The following is a 21,917-nucleotide window of genomic DNA, read 5'->3' as shown; positions in this document are numbered from 1 at the left end:
AAAATATTTGAAATCAATCTGTCCAATACAAACAATATAGGACAAAATAGAATTCTTCATTACAAACCACCCATAATATACAGTTCAAAGATACGATAATTCTGTACAGGAAGTTATGTTTGTTTCAGTAGATTAAATTAGCTGAAGCCCTGCTCCATCATGTGGGTTATAGAGCTGCCAGGTTGTTTTGGTGGTGACCTTCTGCCGATGCATAGAAAAGCTCATCCTGTATAGAGTGAGACACCATGAGGATCGGACAAACTAACCCATCTGTCTTAACTGAACAATACTGGACCCATAACTTGATACTCTTCATAACATTTCTAACAGGTACCTTTTGTGTGTGTCATGAGAGTGTGACTGTGAGATGGAGGAAGAGAGAGAGAGGTTTTGCTGTTAGCCTTAACATGTTTATTTTTATATATTTTAACCATTTGATATATACTTTAATAAAAGAATTCAGCTCAACTGAACCATTCGGAATTTAGCCCAAAAATGTTGAGGTAGTTAGGGACAGGAAGAGAAAGCAAATATAAGTTAATGAAGCACACTCACTGCCTGATGAGGGGAAATATTAATGTTAAATAGGAAGACACAAAACACGGAGCTGCTGCTTCACTGCCAGTCTCTGTATCGACCAGAGGTTCCCAAACCTTTTCCTAGGAAGGGCCAGAAAGCAATCTAGATTGATGGCCGTGGGCCAAAAGGGAACATTGCATTATAACAAACTCAGGGCCTGGAATTTATTTCTGAAAATGTATTACATGGCTCGTATGTGGGGCATTGCATAACGTGCATTGTTACTGAAACAATTTTTTATTTGTTTTCTCATTCACATAATTCCAAATATTTTGGCTATTAAATTAACAGCCTACAAAATAAATGCACAGACACAGTAGATGTAGATGACAACATTTCTCCGGATTTGGGATAAGAAGCTTATAAAAAAAAAAGAACTTAGCAACTCCTTCAAGCCAATTTAATAAAACAATGAACAGTAGTCATAGATATGGTGTTTAATGTTCTATAAAATTATTATTGTATCATTAATAACGTTTTATTTTACATCAAGGCTATTTAACACACCCAGATATTATTTTTGTTAATATTATTATTAACTATATTGTAGCATTTGATCATTTTAGAGCGTGAGCATGACACCGAACTGATGCGTAACGTGAGAAATGAAGTGCCCGTCTGTGCGTGTTTATAGTGCAAGCATCCGCCACTTACACAGCAACATCTGCACAATGGACGGCAGGAAACAAATAATGTTAAGTGAAAATTCAAATGAAGATTGTGATGTATATATTAATTTGGAACTATATCAGATTGCAGGTTTTTTTGGTTTTTTGCCCAGAGCCTCTGTTAATTTCCGACCCTGGATGGAACTAGAGATGGAGATGAGAGATGTAACAATATCTCTCTTCATCATGTAGCTGGTACATTACACAAAGTATTTTTGCTATTTCTGTCTTTCTTGCAAATGTGCTGCATTATGAATAATGAGGGAGCACCAAAATATGAAAGGCCCACGCGCTTGGATTGTTAAAAGCTTTGTTGATTATAAACAGAAACGATGTATTTTTATTGCGTCGCTTGCTTACGGAGACGTGGCATAACACCACTTGCATGTCGAATTCACAGGTTTAGAAAGGTTTATACATCTGTAACATCTTAAGTTCAGTATCTGTATATTTCAGGTGGAGAGAACGCTGGCACACGTTGGCTGCCGCTTCTCCATTCGTTTCGTTTAATTTTATTTATTATTTAATTGATTTTATTAGTTGTTTTTGCACTTCTTTTAATGATTCTGGTCTGAACGCGAGGAGTCTTTCAGTACGTGTGGTTCAACGCCATGTGATCGGTGATCCTGCATCTCTAAACTTCATCCCTCCATGCATGAGGAAATCAACAAACACAAAGAGGAGAGAGACCTATCCAGTCCCAGGGATTATATTGACTGCTACCTGGATAAAATTGTGAAGTCTTTCAGTATGTGTGGGGGTGGATATTGACCAGCTAGACAGCAGTGACTTATGTATTAGTGGTCATAAGCTTCTCACTTTTAAGCTACTTGTTCCTTCTCCAAGATGTGCTCAAAAAAGGGTCATTAGTTTTAGAAATGTCAGGAATATTAATTTTGATAGTTTTTCATGTTGGATCTCAGAGCACCCAACAGTTGGAACTGTTGATCACTATAATTCTGTTTTATCATCTGCTTTGGACGTGTTCGCCCCTAGGAAAGAACATATTGTTTCATTTATTAAATCATGCCCATGGTACACTACTAAGCTCAGAGCACTTAAGGTTAAAAGTAGGCAGCTTGAACGCCAGTACAAGAAATCATGCTTGACGGTCCATAAGATCATCTATGATGAACATTTGAGTCAATACACTGAAGCACTTAAAGCGGCGAGAATAAAGCACTGTACGGCCATTATTAGTGATGGTGCTACAAACCCCAACATGATTTTTAAAACAATTAACAAAATTCTTACACCTATTAAGCCACCGTTTTTTTCCTCTGTACATGAGTGTAACAAGTTTCTCAATTTCTTCATGGAAAAAATTGAGAACATTCATAAGCCTATTAGTTCGACACCTGTTCTGCAATTCCTGTGCCTTATTCACCTAGTTCCTCTGAAATTACATTCTTTAATTTTGAAATAGTTACTATTGATTGTATTCTGAAATTAGTAATAGCAATGAATACAACTACATGTACACTTGACCCTATCCCAACAGTTGTTCTTAAGGAATGTCTGCCATCAATAAGTCCCCTCATTTTGAACATTGTGAACACCTCGCTTACTACTGGTATTGTTCCAGAAGCTCTTAAGGTTGCAGCTATTACACCAGTCCTTAAAAAACCTGGATGTGATAAGTCTGATCTATCAAATTACAGGCCTATCTCAAATCTTCCCTTTCTTGCTAAGGTTTTGGAACGTGTCGTTGAGACACAACTATACTTACACTTGTCACTCAACAAGCTTTTTGAGCCTTTCCAATCTGGGTTTAGAAAGGGACACAGACTCTGGAGCCTCTACCATCTTGGTGTTGTTAGATCTGAGTGCAGCATTTGACACAGTGTGCCACTCCATTCTGCTTAATAGACTTGAGAGTTGGCTTGGTAGCTCTGGTACTGTGCTTAAATGGTTTAAATCTTACCTTACTGATTGTTCCCAGTTTGTTGTTTTGGGAAACAACAAATCTGACATCTGACAAGTCTGTCATGGTGTTCCTCAGGGATCTGTCTTGGGTCCTATATTGTTTAGCATTTATATGCTTCCTCTGGGGCAAATTATTAGGAATTATGGCTTTGGGTACCACTTTTATGCTGATGACAAATTTTCTGAGTGTGTGCAGGAAATAAAAATGTGGATGCACCATAATTTTTTAAAACTGAATTGTTCAAAGACAGAGGTTCTTCTCATTGGCACACCAGCAGCTATTCACAAAGGTAGCAATTTCAGTTTGATTATGGATGATAGTATCGTAGTTTCATCTACTCATGCTCATAACCTTGGTGTAATTGTTGATGCTCATTTGACATTAGATTCACACATTAAGTGTATCAGAAAATCTGCATTCCATCACCTTAGAAACATTGCTAGAATTAGGCCTTTCCTTACATTGCCTGATGCTGAAAGGCTTATTCACACATTTGTTACTTCCAGGATTGATTATTGTAACGCACTATTTGTTGGTCTACCTGCTAAATCTATCAAATGGTTACAGTATATTCAGAATTCAGCAGCACGTGTTCTCACTTCTACTCCATCACATCAGCACATCACAGGCGTGCTTTATAGTTTGCATTGGCTTCCTGTTCAGTCGCGTACTGATTTTAAAACTCTCACTCTAACTTACAATGCTGTGCATGGAACGGCCCCTTCTTATATCTGTGACTTAGTTACCCTTTACATGCCCTCTCGTTCTCTTCGTTCTGCTGATTCTTTTACTCTTCAGCAGCCTCTTTGTAGACTAAAATCTATGGGTGAGAGAGCTTTTTCAGTTGCTGCACCTAGATTATGGAATGCACTTCCTCTTGCTGTTAGAGATACTCCCACATTAGACAGTTTTAAGAAGTTGTTAAAAATCTTTTTAAAATTGCTTATATAGATTGAGATCACTAGTATTTTATTGTATTGATTAGTTCTATTGTATTGTTAAGAATGATTTATTGTTTTGTACTGTATTACAGAACTTTTGTATTTTATTTGTCTTATTTGCATCTGTTTGTAGCGCTTTGGGTACTAGAAAAGTGCATTATAAATAAAATGTATTATTATTATTATTATTATTATTATCTATGCGACAAAGCACTTTTTCACTTCGCGCACTCACACTGCTGACAGCTGCAAGAGAGGGAGATAGAGCAGATTTATTTGCGCAGCTTCTGGAATTACAGTTTGATACAAAAACAAGTTTATTGATTTGATTTGTTCATCTGTATCTATTGGTTTACTAATTTGCAGCTTCACTGTAAAGTGGATAAAAGTGTGCAGGAATTTCCCACATTATCAACGTGGAAATTGCGGGAATTATTAAAATTGTGCGCAATAGCCACAATCCCATGCCGAATTTCAGGCACTGCAAACTGTTTATATTAAAATATTAAAGTTTCTCTGGTTCCCCTCCTTTATAATTTCATTATACAAAAAACAAAAACAAAACATTACTCTGCAATCTGCTAAATTAATTCAATGAAAGGCTGCATCAACAGCATTTTTTTTCCACTCTTGTCATATACTTCAATGTGGGCCAAATCAAAGGTCATCACGGGCCAACTTTGTGTTGAGTTTCGCACAAGGATACAGTCTCCTGGATGCAACACTGAGCTGCTCACTTTTCCCTCATAATTTCTCTTATTTCTTTCTGCTGACTTCTTAACGTTCCCTCTGGTGATTTCATACGCTTCCTGCATTTATTGCCTCCATCTCTTTACATACTCCTTGTGGTCAGTGGTTCCTGTTTCTGGAGTCAGGCCAAAGACCAAGCCAACAGGTAACCTTGGTGATCTTCCAAACAGAAGATAGAATGGTGAAAATCCTGTAACTTCACATTGTGTGCTGTTGTATGCAAAGGTAAGTTTATTCAGTGACTCTTTCCAATTTGTTTTCTGTTGTTCAGTCAAGGTCTTCAACATCTGGAGTAAAGTCTGGTTGAAACATTTGAACTTCTGCCTGTTATCGTCATTCTGATTCACTGCCATTTGACTTTGATCTGTTGCTGGATATACTCTTTGTGATTGTTTTCTGTCTGCCTTGACCCTCTGCCTGTTTTTGACCACGATTATTGGATTTGCCTACGTTGCTGTATATTTTGAATACTGACCTCTGCCTGTTGTATATTCTCTGTGACTTTATAAGTAAAGCTGCAAATGGATCCAACTTATAGTTCTCCAGAGTCTATGTTACAGAAGACTTCACCACCTACTGATCCAGCAGCTATTTTTCAGCTCTCCAACGAACTCTCCACTCAGGCTGGTGTATTGGCAGTTCATCAGCAACAATTACAACGGCTTACCTTGTTAACAGAGGAGTTGGTGCCCGCGGTAAACCCATCTCCGCCAACACCTCAACCAATTCCCGTGGAGAATCCAACAACACAGAATCCCATCACCACCAAACCTGTCTTCCCAGATAAGTTTGATGGTACACCTTCTAAATGTAAGAGATTTTTGATGCAACGCTCGATGTTCGTGGGCCAGCAGCCTACACTTTATCCCACTGAGGAGAGTCGCATTTGCTTTGTATGTTCACTGCTCACCGGGAGGGCATTGGATTGGGCTACTGCCGTGTTGTCTAACGAGGGTTCGAGATTCACCTCATTCACCAGCTTCAAACAATGCTTTAGCGAGGTGTTAGAACATTCTGAGGGAGGAAGAAGTGCGGGCGATCAGTTACTCTCTCTCTAACAAAGAAGAAGCACAGCCGTTGAATATGCCCTGTCCTTCCGCACTCTCGCTGCACAGACTGTGTGGGTTGACGACACGCTCAAGGTGCTGTTTTGAAGAGGATTAAACATCGAATTGCAAATGGAGTTGGCATGTCGTGATGAAGGGAGGACCTTGGACCAATTCATTGATCTTGCCATCCGTATTGAAAATCTCATTCGCTTGCGGAGACCAGTTAAACCTCCCCTGCAGAATTATCAGCCAGCATGCACCGCAGAGGAATCAGTGCCTATGCAAATAGCTTGCTCATTTGACTTCGTAGGAGAGAGAACGCCACGTCAGACAACACCTATGCTTATATTGCAGTCAACCCGGACATTTAAGAGCAGCCTGTCCTGTATGACCAGCACGATTATCTCAATCGGCGGTGAGTAATATCTACCTCTCCATGTAACCTCAGGCATTGTTCCGATAACAATTTCCTTCACAAACAAATTATTTCCCACTCACACTATGCTCGACTCAGGGGCGGCTGACAACTTTATTGATGAGGAGTTAGTCAGAGAATTTAAGATACCACTAATTCCCTGTGAATCTCCCTTGGCAGTGGCAGCGCTAGATGGAGGCTCTCTGGGGACCGGCCATGTTCAATTCACCACCGCAGACATCACCCTTCAAGTGGGCATCATACACACTGAAATCACACGCCTCTATGTCATTCACTCACCACACCATCCTGTCATTCTCGGACTACCCTGGCTTCAGCAACATAACCCACAAATCTCTTGGAGTGAGAGACAGATATCACCATGGGGCTCCACATGCTTTTCCAGCTGCCTGAGGTCAGTAGTTCCTTTATCTGTTGGAGCTGCGTCAGTCACAGAGAAGATCACTGAGGTACCCAAATTACCAAAGGAATACACAGATCTGGTGGAGGCCTTCAGTAAGACCAAAGCATCACAACTTCCCCCTAATCATTCCAGCGACTATGCTATTGAGCTTTTACAATGCACAACACCACCACAAGGCAGGATTTTCCTTTATCTGAGCCTGAAGCCCAGGCATGAAAAGTTACATCGAGGAGCAGCTGGCCAAGGGTTTTATACGGCCATCCACTTCCCCTGCTACGGCTGGATTCTTCTTCGTAGGTAAGAAAGACGGTGGTCTCCAACCTTGCATCGATTATCGTGCTCTCAATGATATCACTGTGAAATTTCGCTACCTTTTACCATTAGTCCTGGCAGCACTGGTACAACTACGAACCGCCAAGTATTTCACCAAACTGGATCTGCGCAGCGCTTACAACCTCATTCGCATCAGAGAGGGGGACAAGTGGAAGACAGCATTCTCCACCAGCAGTGGACACTATGAATACTTGTTATGCCCTTCAGCCTTGCTAACAATCCTTCAGTGTTCCAGTCCTTCATCAACGATGTCTTCAGAGATATGTTAAACCGATGGATGATTGTATACATTGACGACATTCTAATTTATTCTAATACCCTGGAGGAACACATCAGACATGTCAGAGCCAATCTCACACCAGCTCTACACCAAGGCAGAGAAATGTGAGTTTCTCACGAACTACGATTCCCATCATCCTCAGTGGAACTGATTACTACACACCTGTACCTTATTTCATTGACTATTTAAGCACTGCAAACACTGGGTTCAGTGCGAAGTCTTGTTTTTGCCCCGGCTAACATTCCTGAGCGTTTTTCCATATTAGTCTGCTTGTGTTTGAACTTCTGCCTGTTATCATCATTCTGATTCACTGCTGCCTGCCTTTTGACTTTGATCTGTTCCTGGATATACTCTTTGTGATTGTTTTCTGCCTGCCTCGACCCTCTGCCTGTCTTTTACCATGATTATTGGATTTGCCTACGTTGCTGTGTATTTTGAATACTGACCTCTGCCTGCTGTATATCCTCTGTGACTTTACAAGTAAAGCTGCAAATGGATCTAACTTCTGGTTCTCCTGAGTCTATGTTACAATCTCGCTCTCCTGCTGATTATCTGATTCAGCATCGGCCGTGCAACCTCACGGCCAGGCCACGCCCTCCTCATTACAATGACACATTCAAGTCTTGAGCTTCAACAGCCTGGATGGTTGATTCAACACAATCAGATGACAGTTCTTCTGTACACTGCTTCATTATTGTCTCAAAGTCCATGGGCATTTCGGATAGACTGTCTGCATCTAAATTTTCTTTACCAGTGCTGTATCTGATGGTGAAATGAAAGTCTGTAAGTTCTGCTACCCATCTACATCCAGTCATGTTGAGCTTGGCACTTGTCAGGATGTAGGTGAGTGGGTTGTTTTCACTTTATACAATGAATGTAGGTGTGTAGTACAGATAATCACAAAATCTTTCCATAACAGCCCACATCAAGGCTAAAAACCCTAATTTCCCTGAGTGGAGATGATCATTCTTTTCAGAAGTTGTCAGTGTTTGAGAACCATAGGTGATTATTCTGAGCTTTCCATCCTGTTTCTGGTACAACATAGCACCAAGTCCCTGGTTTGATGCATCTGTGTGAAGTATAAAAGGTTGCGAGAAGTCTGGGAACCCTAGTACTGGTGGCTCTACCAAACAGTCTATCAGTCTCTCCAGTATCTTTTGGTGCTTTTCTGTCCAGATTATCGACTTGTGAGATGGCACTCCTTTATTCTTCCCTTTAGTGTGTCTGACTCTAGTCTCCTTACATCCTTCTATGTCAGTCTCAGCTGTCCCTTTCAGCAGGTTATAAAGCAGACCAGCAGTACATGAGAAATCTTTAATTTATTGTCGGTAGTAACTTAACAGACCGAGGATTGTTCTCAACTGTCCAACAGTGCATCGTCTTTTCTCTTTTAGACCTTTTACTGCAGCAGTATCGGCAGGGTCCATCTTACTTCCTCCAGCGGACACAATCTTTCCCAGGTAATGCACTTAACGTTTAAACATCTCACATTTACTAGTGTGACAGATCACTAGTTCTCTACTATGAAGGAGGAAGCAAGGGTCAGGTGAACAGTCCACATAATTCTTTATTCTGCACTTTTCAGTCTGACACATAAGTTTGCTTTTCAGCACAACGTATCAAAGGCACACACGATCACTGCTGCATGCATCTCTCTCTCTCTCCTCCGCCAGTCTGGACTGCCCTTTTATCCCTCTCCAGCTCTCACTGCAACACAGAACAGCTGTTAGAGGTAATATCCCACAGGTGTCAATCCTTACCATTCTTCCTCTCCAGGCCTCGCTCTCCACAGGCGTCGCTCAGCCACACCCACATCACCACAACTAGGTTTTAGTTTGATTCCATACCATCTCAAATGTTGCAGCACCTTTCTTACATCAATGACATGATCTTAAAAGGACTTACTGAACACTAATGTGTCATCAAGGTTTGGGACACAGATCTTCCATAAAGCATTGGAAGGCTGCGGGGGCATTCATTAATCTGAAGGGTACGTGAATCCACTCATATAAACCCTATGGCTTTACAAAGGCTGTCAAGGGTCTGCTCTCTTTGGCCATGGAACCCTGATTGTATGCTTTTCCTTGGTCGAGTAGTGAGAACCAGGAGTTTCCTCCAAGACTGTCCATAATATCTTGTATATGGGAAATGGGCTGCCGGTCAGAATTTGTTTTCCAGTTCAGTTCTCTATTGTCGATGCACAGATGTAAGATGCCATCCTTTTTACAAACACATACCACAGGTGAGGCATAAGGTGAGTTTGACTTTTGCACCCATCCTTGTGCAATGAGATCATGCAGGTAGTCCTTCATTTCTTTGTAAAAGGGTTTAGGTACTGGCTGGTAAGTGCGTGCAACAGTAGTGTCTTTTAGTGAAATGGTCAACTACAGTTTATCTATGCAACCAATGTCATCATTGGATTTTGAGAATGAAACTGCTTCCCTTTCAGCATTTGTCATACAATTTGTTTACAGACTCACTGAGATGGTTCAAGTTCACTGGCGGATCCCAAGCTGTGTCTGGGTTTCATTTGTAACTTGATTGATTTTTACAGGTGTGAGGCATGGTATTTAACAAAGAATTTTAAGTGTCAAAATTAATCTGGAGTTTAGTACACTCCAAAGTAAAATGAATTTTTGCTGCTCGTTCAGTTTACTTAATTAAAATGAAAGCAACACAATTTAAATTTGTGAAATATACTTACTGTAGAAATTTAAAATGTAAGTTTTAAATTCTGTCTTCAAAAAACGACTAAAAACACATCTTTTCCATGAGCACTTAACCAGTCATTAAAAAAAAAAAAATCTGTTGCACTTTATTCTGTTTTGAATACTATTATGATGCTAGTGATACTTTGTAATACAGCACTTTTCATACCACTGTCTCCTAAGATGATTCGCTTATGTTTTCCTCTCTTGTAAGTCGCTTTGGATAAAAGCGTCTGCCAAATGAATAAATGTAAATGTAAGTTTACTTAATCTCTTTGTTTTGGGATCTCTGTAACTGTAAAAAATTTCCATAGTTTAACAGCAAATAATATAAAAAATTCTACAGTAACAAACAAACATTAATTGGATAACCTTAACATATACAGTAAGCATACTGTAATACTTTTTTCACTAAAATATTGTTAAAATTTTTTTGATGTAGAAGTACAATATAATTAAAGGTAAAAATGTATATTATGTCTAACAAGAGAATACATGTACTTTTACAGTAAACTATTGTTAAAATTATGGTGAAAAATAATAACAGAGTATTCGCAGAAGTCCCTACGTGAGCCATCACATTTCATTATATTTTATGGAAATAGATATGGTTCTTCTTCTTTTTTTTTTTATATATCAGTTATGTACTCTGGGGTGTTATGTTATATTTTATGAAGTTTAGTTAATATTCATTACATGATTTTAGTGGCACATGTTTTACCCTGATGGTGTTTTGTGTTTGTGTGAGTAAGACAGTGAGTGCATTCATTGATGCTCCTGGAAAGGCCACTTTTGATGAACTTTAAGTCATCATGTTGCCTTCTGTTGTTACTATGGTGTTAAACAATACAAATAAAAAATAGAATATAGCCACAAGCAGCAATCATCAGGGTCCAAGCACATCGTGAAGAAATAAACAATATAATCAGAATTGACAGAAATGATCCAGTGGATGCCAAATTATACAAATTGACTATATAAAAGCTGCTGAAAGCTGATTGGTCAATGGCGGCCATGTTTTTCAAAATATGCGACTGTCCTCATAGACCTTGTTGACACTTTGGACAAATAAACTGCATGCAAAATTTCAAGTTGATCAGACCAACAGTGCCAAAGTAAGAGCCATTTTTATTTTTAACAATTATAGCGCCACCAAGAGGCAGAGGTGTGCAATATGTGTGTGTGTGTCCTCAGAATGACCTCATACATATGTGTACCAAATTTGGTGATAATATCTCAATCTGTTCAAGAGTTATAACCATTTTAGTAAAAGTGGAATGTTTCTGCACTGGTTTGGTTCCGGGCGAACGGCCTACGACTAGTTCGAAAATGTGATCTTTTAAAATAATCTCAGGTATTTATTGAACGTTTTGTTTCAAACCAATTGTGCTCAAGGCAAAGTTGTTTAGAATACGGAGGTTTACAGCATGGTCTGAATAACGTGTATCTTTTTTAAACACAGCGGTATATACAACAATTTACATGCATGTAAAACGCAATAGCGCCTCCATGTGGCCAATTTTTGTCAAATTCTGCCAAGACCTCTTGGGCCAAGAGACAAATAGGCATACCAAGTTTAGTTCCGATCGGCCTTATTTAACCCTATATAAAAGCTGCTGAATGCTGATTGGTCGATGGCAGCAATGTTTTTAAAGATATGCGACTGTGCTCATAGACCTTAATGGAACCTTGGACAAAGACAGTGTATGCAAAATTTCAAGTCGATCGGACCAACGGTTCCATAGTTTGAGCCATTTTTAATTTTATAATTATTATAGCGCCACCAAGAGGCAAAGTATACAATATTTTTTGTGTGACCTCAGCATTAGCCCATACATTTGTTTACCAAATTTGGTGATAATACCTCAATCCATTGAAAAGTCATAACCATTTTAGTACAATGGACATGCCCACTACCAACGTTTTGGCATACCGTTTGACGATAAATCAGAATTTCAAAATTCCTTTGATAATTTTTCATATTGGGACTCTGCTGAATCATTCTCCACTGGTTTGGTTCCGATCGGGCAAATGGCCTAGGATGAGTGTGTTTTGAATTTCTTTTCAAACAATCCAAAATAGCAGGAAAACGAAAGGGCAGAGCAAAATTCTGTAAGAATAAAACATTTTGGCATGGCGCAAGGAATCAGAAGAAAAAAATATTTTGTTTCTAGCCCTTACGGTTCAAGATTTATGGCCCAAAATGTGATTTTTTGTTTGTTTTGTTTGCAATAGCACCACCTAGTGTCTGAAGGATGTATGTCTGTACTCCTGAGTAATGGGGGGGGATTTGGAACCATCCTGCCAAGTTTGGAAACTCTATAACTTATGGTCTCTGACGCCCAGACACTTTTAGGGCAGAAAAAAAAAATAAGAATAAAAAATATAGCTGCAAGCAGCAATTAACGGGTTTCAAGCGGTTTAAGGCCTTTAAGCACATGTGTAAAAAGGTATTATGTTTTATTTAGCAAGCATGTAACTACCTAGATCATAGATAGAATAGACCATTTACAGCCAATACAGGCAATTTACTAAGGAAATACATGGTTTTTAAATTTTTTTTAAAGCTCATAGCGCCACCTATGGTCCGATCTCCATAAAAGTCTGCATGCTTGTTAAGAATCATATCTCACATGTGCTCACCTAATTTCGTGAAGGTCTGAGTTTTTGTTTAGGAATTATGGGCTTATTTGTACACTTAACCACGCTCATATTATAAATGACACTGTTATAGCTACCCAAAGGGTAAAGTTTTTTTTTTTTTTTTTTTTTATAATTATTGACCTAGAGAGTCCAGAAAATTGTACTGCATTGGTTTTGTTGAGGTTGAGCGAAAAACCTAGGACTAATTCACAAAAGTAGGTTTTTTACATAATCATGAATGATTTATGTCATTGATGATTTAATGAACGATTTGATTGACAGCAGTGGTTCTTGAGGAAAGTTGTTCAGTATGAGGAGATCTAACAAATTATATGAATTATAGCTGCATCCTTCAAAGGTCGCATTCGAAGGCTGATTGGTGCACTGCTGTGTGACAAAGGCTGTCCCAATTCGAAGGCTCCTTCAAATTTGGCCTCCGAATGCGTCCTTCGTTTCCCGTTAAATGAAGAATACAACAGATGGATCCTTCACGGGCTTGCCTACCCCAGATTTAATTGCGTGACAGTGACGACAGGATTTTTTTTGAGAGAAATTGCTGAATTACACTTAAATATCTAATGATACAAATGTTAAAAACAACTTTAAAGTGGTTCAAGTGTTGACTTATATCTTACTAAGATGCGATTATATATAGTTTATTCTCTTTATTATATTCAGAAATGGACCATGGTGAAAATATTTAAACAGTTTGTGAACCCTGTTTTGTTTTCAGACAGTTTAATATAACTTTCAAAAAAGTCCAGTACAAACATTAGTCACTCGGCAGCTGTCACAGTTGTTAGGCGACAAGAACAGTCCTCTGTAGGCTAGACTGTCCCAATTAACAATGCTCAGTGTGACCTTCACGGCCTTCGAAGGATGCAGCCTTTGAACTGGGACACAGCCATTGTGTGAATGTGTGAAACACCACGTGATTACAGATTTGTAAAACTTGTTAGCGCCATCCATTGGCCAATTTCTTTCAAATTTCTCACAGACCTCTAGGGCGAGGAGTCGAACAGGCCCACCGAGTTTTGTGCCGATCGGCCTCCGATAACCTTGTCTAATAGGTGCTCCAACTTCATTGGCCGATGGCAGACATTTTTGTTTAGATATGCCAATGTCCTCATAGAAAGTCATGGCACCTTGGACAAAGACACTGCATGCCAATTTTCAACTCAATCAGACTAACGGTTGCGTAGTTAGAGATGTTTTCATGTTTTTTTCCTGTTATAGTGCCACCAAGTGGCCAAATTCTGCAGTTTTTTTACTGTGACCTCAGATTCAGTTCATGTGTACCGAGTTTGGTGAAAATATCTCATTTCGTTTGGCCGTTATAGCCATTTTTGTAAAAATGGCCCACCATTTTCGAATGTTTTGGCACCCTTAGCAACCGTGAGTCGAAATTGCAACTTTTTTTGATAATTATTGATAATCAGACTCCAGAGTATATTTCTGCACTGGTTGGGTTTCGATTGGGTGAAAAACCTAGGACTAATACGCAAAAATAGGTTTTTAACATTATCTGAAATATTTACTGAACTATTTGACAGACACCAATGCTTCTTGAGGCAAAGTTGTTTAGAATGAGAAGAGCTATCAGATGATATATATTACTTGTGTTTTTCACAACACTGCATTATATACAACCATTAACAACTACAAAAATCGTGATAGCGCCACCTAGTGGCCGATTTTTTTAAACTTTGCACAACCCTCTCAGACCAAGAGTCAAATAGGTCCACCAAGTTTCATTCCGATCAGTCATTGTTAACCTTGTGTAATAGCTGCTGAAATTTGATTGGGCGATGGTGGCCATGTTTTCAACATACGTGAATGTCCATATAGACAATGATGGCAGCTGAAATAATGTATGCAAATTTTGAAGTCAATAGGATTAACGGTTTCATAGTTACATACAATTTCATGTTTTTTTGGTATTATAATGCCACCATGTGGCAAAACCGCACCAAAGATTGACCTCTTACATAAGCATGCCAAGTTTGGTGAAGATATCTCATTTCCTTCAAGAGTTATAGCCACTTACATAAAATTGGCCACTCATACTTCCGATGTTTTCGCATACCGTAGCTAGCTCAAGTCAAAAGTTCAAACTTTTTTTGATAACTTTTGATATTGAGTCTCCATAGAATCATTTGGCACCGGTTTGGTCCCGATCAGACGAAAAACCTAGGACTAGTTCGCAAAAGTAGGTTTTCTGAAAAATCCAAGATGGCGGAAAAATTTTATAGGCGGAAATGAAATCGGAGACTTGAGTCTATGACAAACGGTCTAGGAGTTATGAGCAGTTTCACGTTTTTTATCGCTGTAGCGCACCCATTGACCGATTTGTCCGAGTCCGTGTTCGAGTCGTGAGCAACACTACTACCATCTGACAAAGTTTCAAGTCTCTAGGCCTCACTGTTTGCTCTGCCCGATCAGTTTTATGGCAGAATATTAATAATAATAATAATAATAATAAATATAGCTGCGAGCAGCGGTTTAAGGCCTTTAAGCACATGCGTAAAAAGGTTTTATGCTTTATTTAGCAAGCATGTAACCGCCTAGGTCATAGATGGGATAGACCATTTACAGCCAATACAGCCAATTTACTAAGGAAATACATGGTTTGTAAAGCTTTTTAAAGCTCATAGCACCACCTATGGTCCGATCTCCACAAAAGTCTGCATGATTATTTAGAATCATGTCGCATGTGCTAACCTAATTTAGTGAAGTTCTGAGTTTTAGTTTAGGAATTATGGGCTTATTTGTACACTTGACCACGGCCATTTTCTAAATGACACTGTTATAGCTACCCAAAAGGTAAAGTTTTTTTTTTAATAATTATTGACCTAGAGAGTCCAGAGAATTGTACTGCATTGGTCTTATTGAGGTTGAGCGAAAAACCTAGGATTAGTTCACAAAAGTAGGTTTTTTACATAATCGTGAATATTTAATGAACGATTTGATTGACAGCAGTGGTTCTTGAGGCAAAGTTGTTTAGTATGAGGAGATCTAACAAATGATATGAATTATAGCTGCATCCCAATTCAGAGGCTCATCCTTTAAAGGTTGCATTCGAAGGCTACGACAAACGGTCTAGGAGTTATGAGCAGTTTCAAGCTTTTTATTGCTGTAGCGCCCCCTATTGACTGATTTCGCAGAGTCCGTGTTTCTGAGTAGCGAGCAATACTACTACCATCTGACCAAGTTTCAAGTCTCTAGGCCTTATGGTTTGCTCTGCCTGATCAGTTTTATGGCAGAATAATAATAATAATAAAGATCTTAACAATTACAATAGGGTTTCAGCACTAAGTGCTTGAACTCCTAATCAGAACAAATACAATAGGGTTCCTGCACCTTCGGTGCTTGGACCCTAAAACGTAGATGAAGTGAAAAATAGATATTTGTAGTTCCAGATGGCTGATACATTAAGTTTATAACATTTAATAATATAAATGGTAGTGAACTGTAAATTTTATGTGTTTTTGTGCAAGATGAATAAATGGGGAGATTTATAAGTATTCAAAGTTCAATGTTATGTTGAGATTTAGAAGAGTTTCTGTAATTTTGGAGTTTTAGGGGTTACCATTCTGGTGAAGAGTCAAGCTTGAGCTTAAAAGCTCCTGAAATGTAAAGTTTCTAAGTCTTAGAAACTTATTAGGGTTAAAAAACTGAAAAAGCATTTGTTGGCGAGGCACAGTAGTTACAGTAAAAACATGTTGTTGTTGTTGTTGTTGTTTTTTAATGAATGGTCTAACAATAGTATTTCTATTAACAGTAAAAACATGTTTTTTAATATTAGTATAAATGTTTGTTTTTTTAAATGAACAGTCAAAACATATAATTTAATTTTATAGTTGAAACATGTTCTTTAAAATTACATTTTAAATATGTCATTTCAACTTGCAGTGTTAACATTCTATTTGAAATTACAATTTTAATATGTTGTTTCAGTTTATGGTTGAAATTATATTTCATTTTGTAGCTGAAACATGTTAATTCACTTCACGGTCTAAAACTGTTATTTCAGTTTATGGTAAACATTTGGCACCCTGTGCTGCCATGCATTTACCGTTATTTTAAGTTGTTGTTGTTTCGTTTTTTTTACAGTGTAGGCTGAATAGGAACATTTATAATTTTAGAACTGCATAAATAACAACAGGAGTATGATTTACAAGCCAAACTCAATGAAACTAGGCCACATCTTGCATTAATATTAACCATATTACCAAATGACAGATGAATCAGAGTTAAATTACGTTTCGAATTCAATTGAACGCGCAGTCTTTGATGTCAACAACAAAAGACATGGGAAGCGTATTCTCCACCCTTTTGAAAGTTGATAAGCCTATTTAATTACTATCACAACTATGCATTATATTGTTAGTTTAATTTTATTATTTGCACTTAGCACTGTTGATTCTGTTATCCGCGACATCAGAACAGACCTGTGACCCACTTTTGGGTAGCAAGTTGGCAACCCACCAGTTGAGAACCACTGCAATAGTGGACAGATGTAGTAGTGAGGCTGACCCTGCCATTACACTGCTTATTAGACTTTGCAGGAAAATGAAAACAGTAAACACACAAATAATGAAAATAATAAAATGTAAAAGTTTGTAAGGCAATTTGGCCAACAAATGTTGTATTCAATACTTTGTATAAATTTGTAACTTTCATGAATAAGTGTGATAACTTGCCCCGACCTGTGTTATTGTATGCAGTTGTTTACTGCTATAGCAAAAATGTGATGATGTGTATTAACCAACATAAGAACCCACTTTAGAGAAAACACACGCACATTTGCAAATCTAGACTTTTGATTCAAAACCTTATTGGTAGCCTACTGAGATTTATTGTTGCATATTATATTAAATTCACTCTTTTTTTCTCACTCTTATGTTGTCTATTTTTTTCTTCTTTTTTTTTCATAGGGGCTTTAACAGATGAAGATGTGATCCAATCTGTCTTGGGTGGGAGTGCTTCTTTTAGTTTTAAGGTTACAGGAGACATGACAGTAACCCAGACAGAATTGAGCAGGTGTCCAGATCAGAAGGTTTTTGTGTTCAGCCCTCAGTATGGACTCAGCATCCTTGACAACATCTATGCGAAACGTCTTTCTGTAGAATCAAATCACAGCTTTCAACTGGAAAAACTACAAGAGAGTGACTTTAGGACTTACTGCTATAAACTGACCACTTTCCCTGATGGAAGTCTGACAGGAGAAATTAAACTGGTGAAAAAGACAGATAATGGTGTGAATTTAAATTTTATGTATTTTAATGCATCTTCTTAAACAATATTCTTTGCATTACACCAAGCATACTATTGGTTAGTTAAATCACAATGAATCCATTTTTTTTTTCAAGCAAATGGCACTTCAAGGAATTAGGAGTATTGCCTTTTTAGGTCTATTTACCTATTGCCATGTTCACACTCATATTTTAGGTTCAGAATGGAGTATGATATATTTGTGGTGAGAACAGAGCAGAAAGAGTTGTAATAGCACTTTTCTGTTGTGTTAACCACTTAGTTAACTATTGTTGGAAACTATTTTAGTTTTTTTAAATCGCTGTTTTATCATGGAATTATATATATACAATATACCAAAATCAAATGCATGTTAAATGCAACCCTCAACCCCCCCCCAAAAATGTATGTGCAATACAATACAAAGAATTGTGTGAACAAAGAAGAGTGTGAACAGTGAATTTATTTTTTAAGATTTGTTTTTGTATGTTCTCATTTGACATATTGGTAAGAGATGGATTTCAATTTAGAGAAGTTTGTTTGCAGTGACAAGAAAAGATAAAAGATAGATAATAACACAGTTATCAGCATTCTGACACAAATGGCAGTAAATGATTATTAATCTTCTCTCAGGTCACTCAACTCTCTCAGAGCCCTCAGATTCTCCCATCACGATGATAATCTCCTTGACTTGTGGCATAGGTTTTGCAGTCCTATGTGGAATCATTGCTGGAGTGGTTTGCTATAAGGTAATGAAATCGCAAACTTCCCCATGCACATCCTAAAGAACAAGTAAAGAGAGTCCGTCTACTTTATTGGCAGGATGCATGTAATTATGGCTTTGAACTATGATCTATGTTGAGCATAGTCAAACAGATTTGAGCAGATCTTGTAGTAGCAAGGATTGCACTTTGTAAAATCTTTTGAAATGCATGCTTATAAAAGTTAAATTATCATAAAAGCCCCAACAGTAGATGATCCCAGCACAAGCAATATAGGCAGCTGCCTAGGGCAGCAACGCTCTCTGAGGCAGCACAACAGGGTACCAGCAGCCCCCACACAGAGCACGCAAGATCGCCATGGGGAAAAGGTACCCCGAACTGTGCCGCCCCACCCCTGGAAGATTGAGATGTGAGAAAGGTGCCCCAAATCGAGCCACGCCGCACCTGTAGAGAGCTCGCAAGATCGCAATGAGGGAAAGATGCCCCGAGTTGTTCCTAAAAGGCTACTCAGCCTTAAAGGCTCTATATGGTTAAGATTATGAATGTTCATAATGTATTCTTATATTCTGAACAAACATAAGATAATCATGATCAACAGTATTATTTATATATATATATATATATACAGTATATACACACACACACACACGCATATATATATATATATATATATATATATATATATATATATATATATATATATATATATATATATATAAGTTACTTCATTTCTATATTCATTGTTTAGTTATTTTTATTTAAAGGGATAGTTTACCCAAAAATGAAAATTCTCTCATCATCACAGATCAATATTTAAGTCCCTTTTTACTCTAAATCTCCACTTACACTTTCAGACGTCAGGCATCAAATGTGACTTTCAGATGTGAAAGTGGAGATTTATAGTATAAAAAGGACTTAAACATTGATCTGTTTCTCATGTTGTTGTTGTTGATATTAAAGGGGGCACCACGTTGGATCTCGCTTAGGCACCAAGTAAGTCAGAACAGCCACTGGGCCCCAATGTACAATATGATTATGAGGGGGCAGAGGTGTAATAAAACATTTAATCTGTGGGGTTTTATTACTTAAATTTGAATTTAATTGAAGCAGACTGTTTTGTTATTAATGGTAAATTAAGTAAATCAAGAAAAAAAATCGTATTACTCAGAAATACTGTTCACCATGTTGAGAATGCACACCTACAGTGATGTTTAATCGAAGAACTAATAAACTCTAAATAAATTAAGCCAGGTTTCATGCATTTGCCCTGGAAAATCTGACCCCTGTCTCTCCTTTTAGAAGAGAAGTAAGGTGCAAAACCCAGTGCACACTGCTTTGCATTCTGGAAGCCGTCCTTATAGTCAACCTTCAGTCCTGCAGATAGATCAAGACCAGCCCAGTAGCACACGCAGACAGAGTGAAGAAGAGGTGGAGAATGATGATGGCAATTACCTAAATGTTCCTTAAGCTTGCTAATTGGACCTGCAATTGATACTATTTGATTTGGATGCAGCTGGATGGCTTTTCATATTTACTTAACCCTTGTGTGGTGTTCATATTTTTGTTATTCAGCTAGTGTTCGTGGGTCTGGTGGACCTGCTGCATTTTTGGGTTTTTAATTCAACACAATCAAACAATTTTATGTTAAAATACTCAACAGATGTTTACTTCATCCCAATTACAAGCAATATAAACAGCATATTGGTTAATATTTGCCCTTTACCTTTGTTAGATCACATTTATGAATTATAGTGCTACTCGTTTTTTGTTTGTTTTTTTAATAAAATGTAATAAAAAATGAAAATCAATTATAATCAAGATATGAGTGGAAAAAATTCAACAAATTTACAAATGTTTACTGAAACAAAGGTTTTTCATAACTATTGATTTTTATTTATTTGAACTTCATTAGAAATTTAACCCATTCAGGTCAGTTTACACAACACAAGCTGAACACATTCAGTAACCATGTCAGTCTAGACGACACATCAGCCCCATTGAACACATTGCCTTTTCATACCAACCTATACAACACACGAGGGGCAGAGTTTTACTGTGTGTGTGTGCTGCATATGTACTTCTTGCACTTGATGCATGTATATTGTGTTTTTCTGTCCATCTTGGGTCCACACACTTCGCAGCGCTTCTTTTTCTTGCTACTGGCTGCAACCTAGAATAATGAAAAGATCAGGAATTTTACTAACACCACTCTCTCTCGCAAGGCATGAGTGTCAGACATATACTGCAACAGCATCACACACTCACTTCAGGCTCTGCAGATGGTGGTTCTGTAGGTCGGGTGGATGGGGCACCAGCATTCTCCTCCTGAATCCTCCTCATGATGGCTGCAGAGGCTAGGGTTCTTGGAACATGTTGTCTTCTCTGGATTTGAGGTCTCACCAGTGCCTTTCCCAGTTCCTCGAGAAAGAGGCGTCTCCTCTGGAGCTTCCCTCTGTTCCACTCTGGGTTCAGTGCCATCCAGATGACAAAGGCGTTGTACGCTGAGATGTCCAATATGTCAAAGAATATCACCAGTGGCCAGCGTAGGGTCCTCCTTTTGCAGCTGTAGGCAGTCACCAGCTTGTCCATGTTGTCCATCCCTCCTTTTGTGGCATTATAATCCATGATGATCTCTGGTTTTTGATGCTCCTGGCCACAGATTCTCCCATCCCTGTGCAGTGTACTCATGAGTACCACATTCTTGCCTTTCTTTGGCACATAGGATACCAGGGACATGTCAGCCGTTTACACAAACTTGGAAGACTTGACAGGCCTGTTCTTTGTTGTCAGCAGTTGGGGTGGGAGCTCAGACTTGTTTTTCTGTATCGTTCCCACCATGGTCAGCTTCCTCTTTAGGAGCTCCTGTCCCAGCTTGTGCGAGGTAAAAAAATTAGTCCCTGAGTCATGTCCAGGACAATTCTCATTCCTTGATTTTTCTCAGGGGCTCCTCCATCAAGTTTCCCTGTGTAGACTTGTAAGTTCCAAGCATATGAGGAAGTGGCATCACAGGCAGCCCAGATCTTTATGCCATATTTTGCAGGTTTAGATGGTATATACTGCCTAAAGGGGCAGCGGCCCCTAAATGGCATCAGCTGCTCATCAATGGTGACATTAGGCCCAGAGTTTAAAACAGGGGGAGGCAGTGCACCCACTTGTCCCACACTGTCCTGATGGCAGCTAGCTTGTCTCTCTGCCATCGAGCTGGTCTGTCGTCTCGGTTATCAA

General features: G+C 38.5%; 1 protein-coding gene across 3 annotated transcripts; it reads left to right on the top strand.

Annotated features, from left to right (window-relative positions):
* Window positions 1-203: 203 nt before the first annotated feature.
* LOC127440073 (uncharacterized) lies at window positions 204-20,464 on the top strand. 3 transcript variants are annotated; one of them, XM_051696451.1, is made up of 5 exons: window positions 204-330; window positions 17,655-17,975; window positions 18,604-18,719; window positions 19,653-19,685; window positions 19,992-20,464. In XM_051696451.1, the coding sequence occupies exons 1-5, from the start codon at window positions 246-248 to the stop codon at window positions 20,157-20,159; spliced, it is 723 nt and encodes a 240-aa protein (XP_051552411.1). In that variant the 5' UTR covers window positions 204-245; the 3' UTR covers window positions 20,160-20,464. The 3 variants fall into 3 exon arrangements, with proteins under 3 accessions (XP_051552411.1, XP_051552414.1, XP_051552412.1); XM_051696454.1 differs by lacking the exon at window positions 19,653-19,685 and having other exon boundaries at window positions 19,995-20,463; XM_051696452.1 differs by lacking the exon at window positions 19,653-19,685 and having other exon boundaries at window positions 19,992-20,461.
* The last annotated feature ends 1,453 nt before the right edge of the window (window positions 20,465-21,917 follow it).

The sequence above is a fragment of the Myxocyprinus asiaticus genome, chromosome 4, assembly GCF_019703515.2.
Source record: "Myxocyprinus asiaticus isolate MX2 ecotype Aquarium Trade chromosome 4, UBuf_Myxa_2, whole genome shotgun sequence".
Taxonomy (NCBI): Eukaryota; Metazoa; Chordata; class Actinopteri; order Cypriniformes; family Catostomidae; genus Myxocyprinus; species Myxocyprinus asiaticus.
The sequence above is the reverse complement of the archived record's forward strand: the minus strand, read 5'-3'. Positions and strand labels throughout refer to the sequence as shown.

Coding starts and splice junctions, on each gene's coding strand:
- LOC127440073 (XM_051696451.1), top strand. CDS start 246: ATGAGGATCGGACAAACTAACCCATCTGTCTTAACTGAACAATACTGG. Junction 18,720..19,652: donor CTGGAGTGGTTTGCTATAAG/GTAATGAAATCG, acceptor TTGATATTAAAG/GGGGCACCACGTTGGATCTC. Junction 19,686..19,991: donor GGATCTCGCTTAGGCACCAA/GTAAGTCAGAAC, acceptor CTCTCCTTTTAG/AAGAGAAGTAAGGTGCAAAA.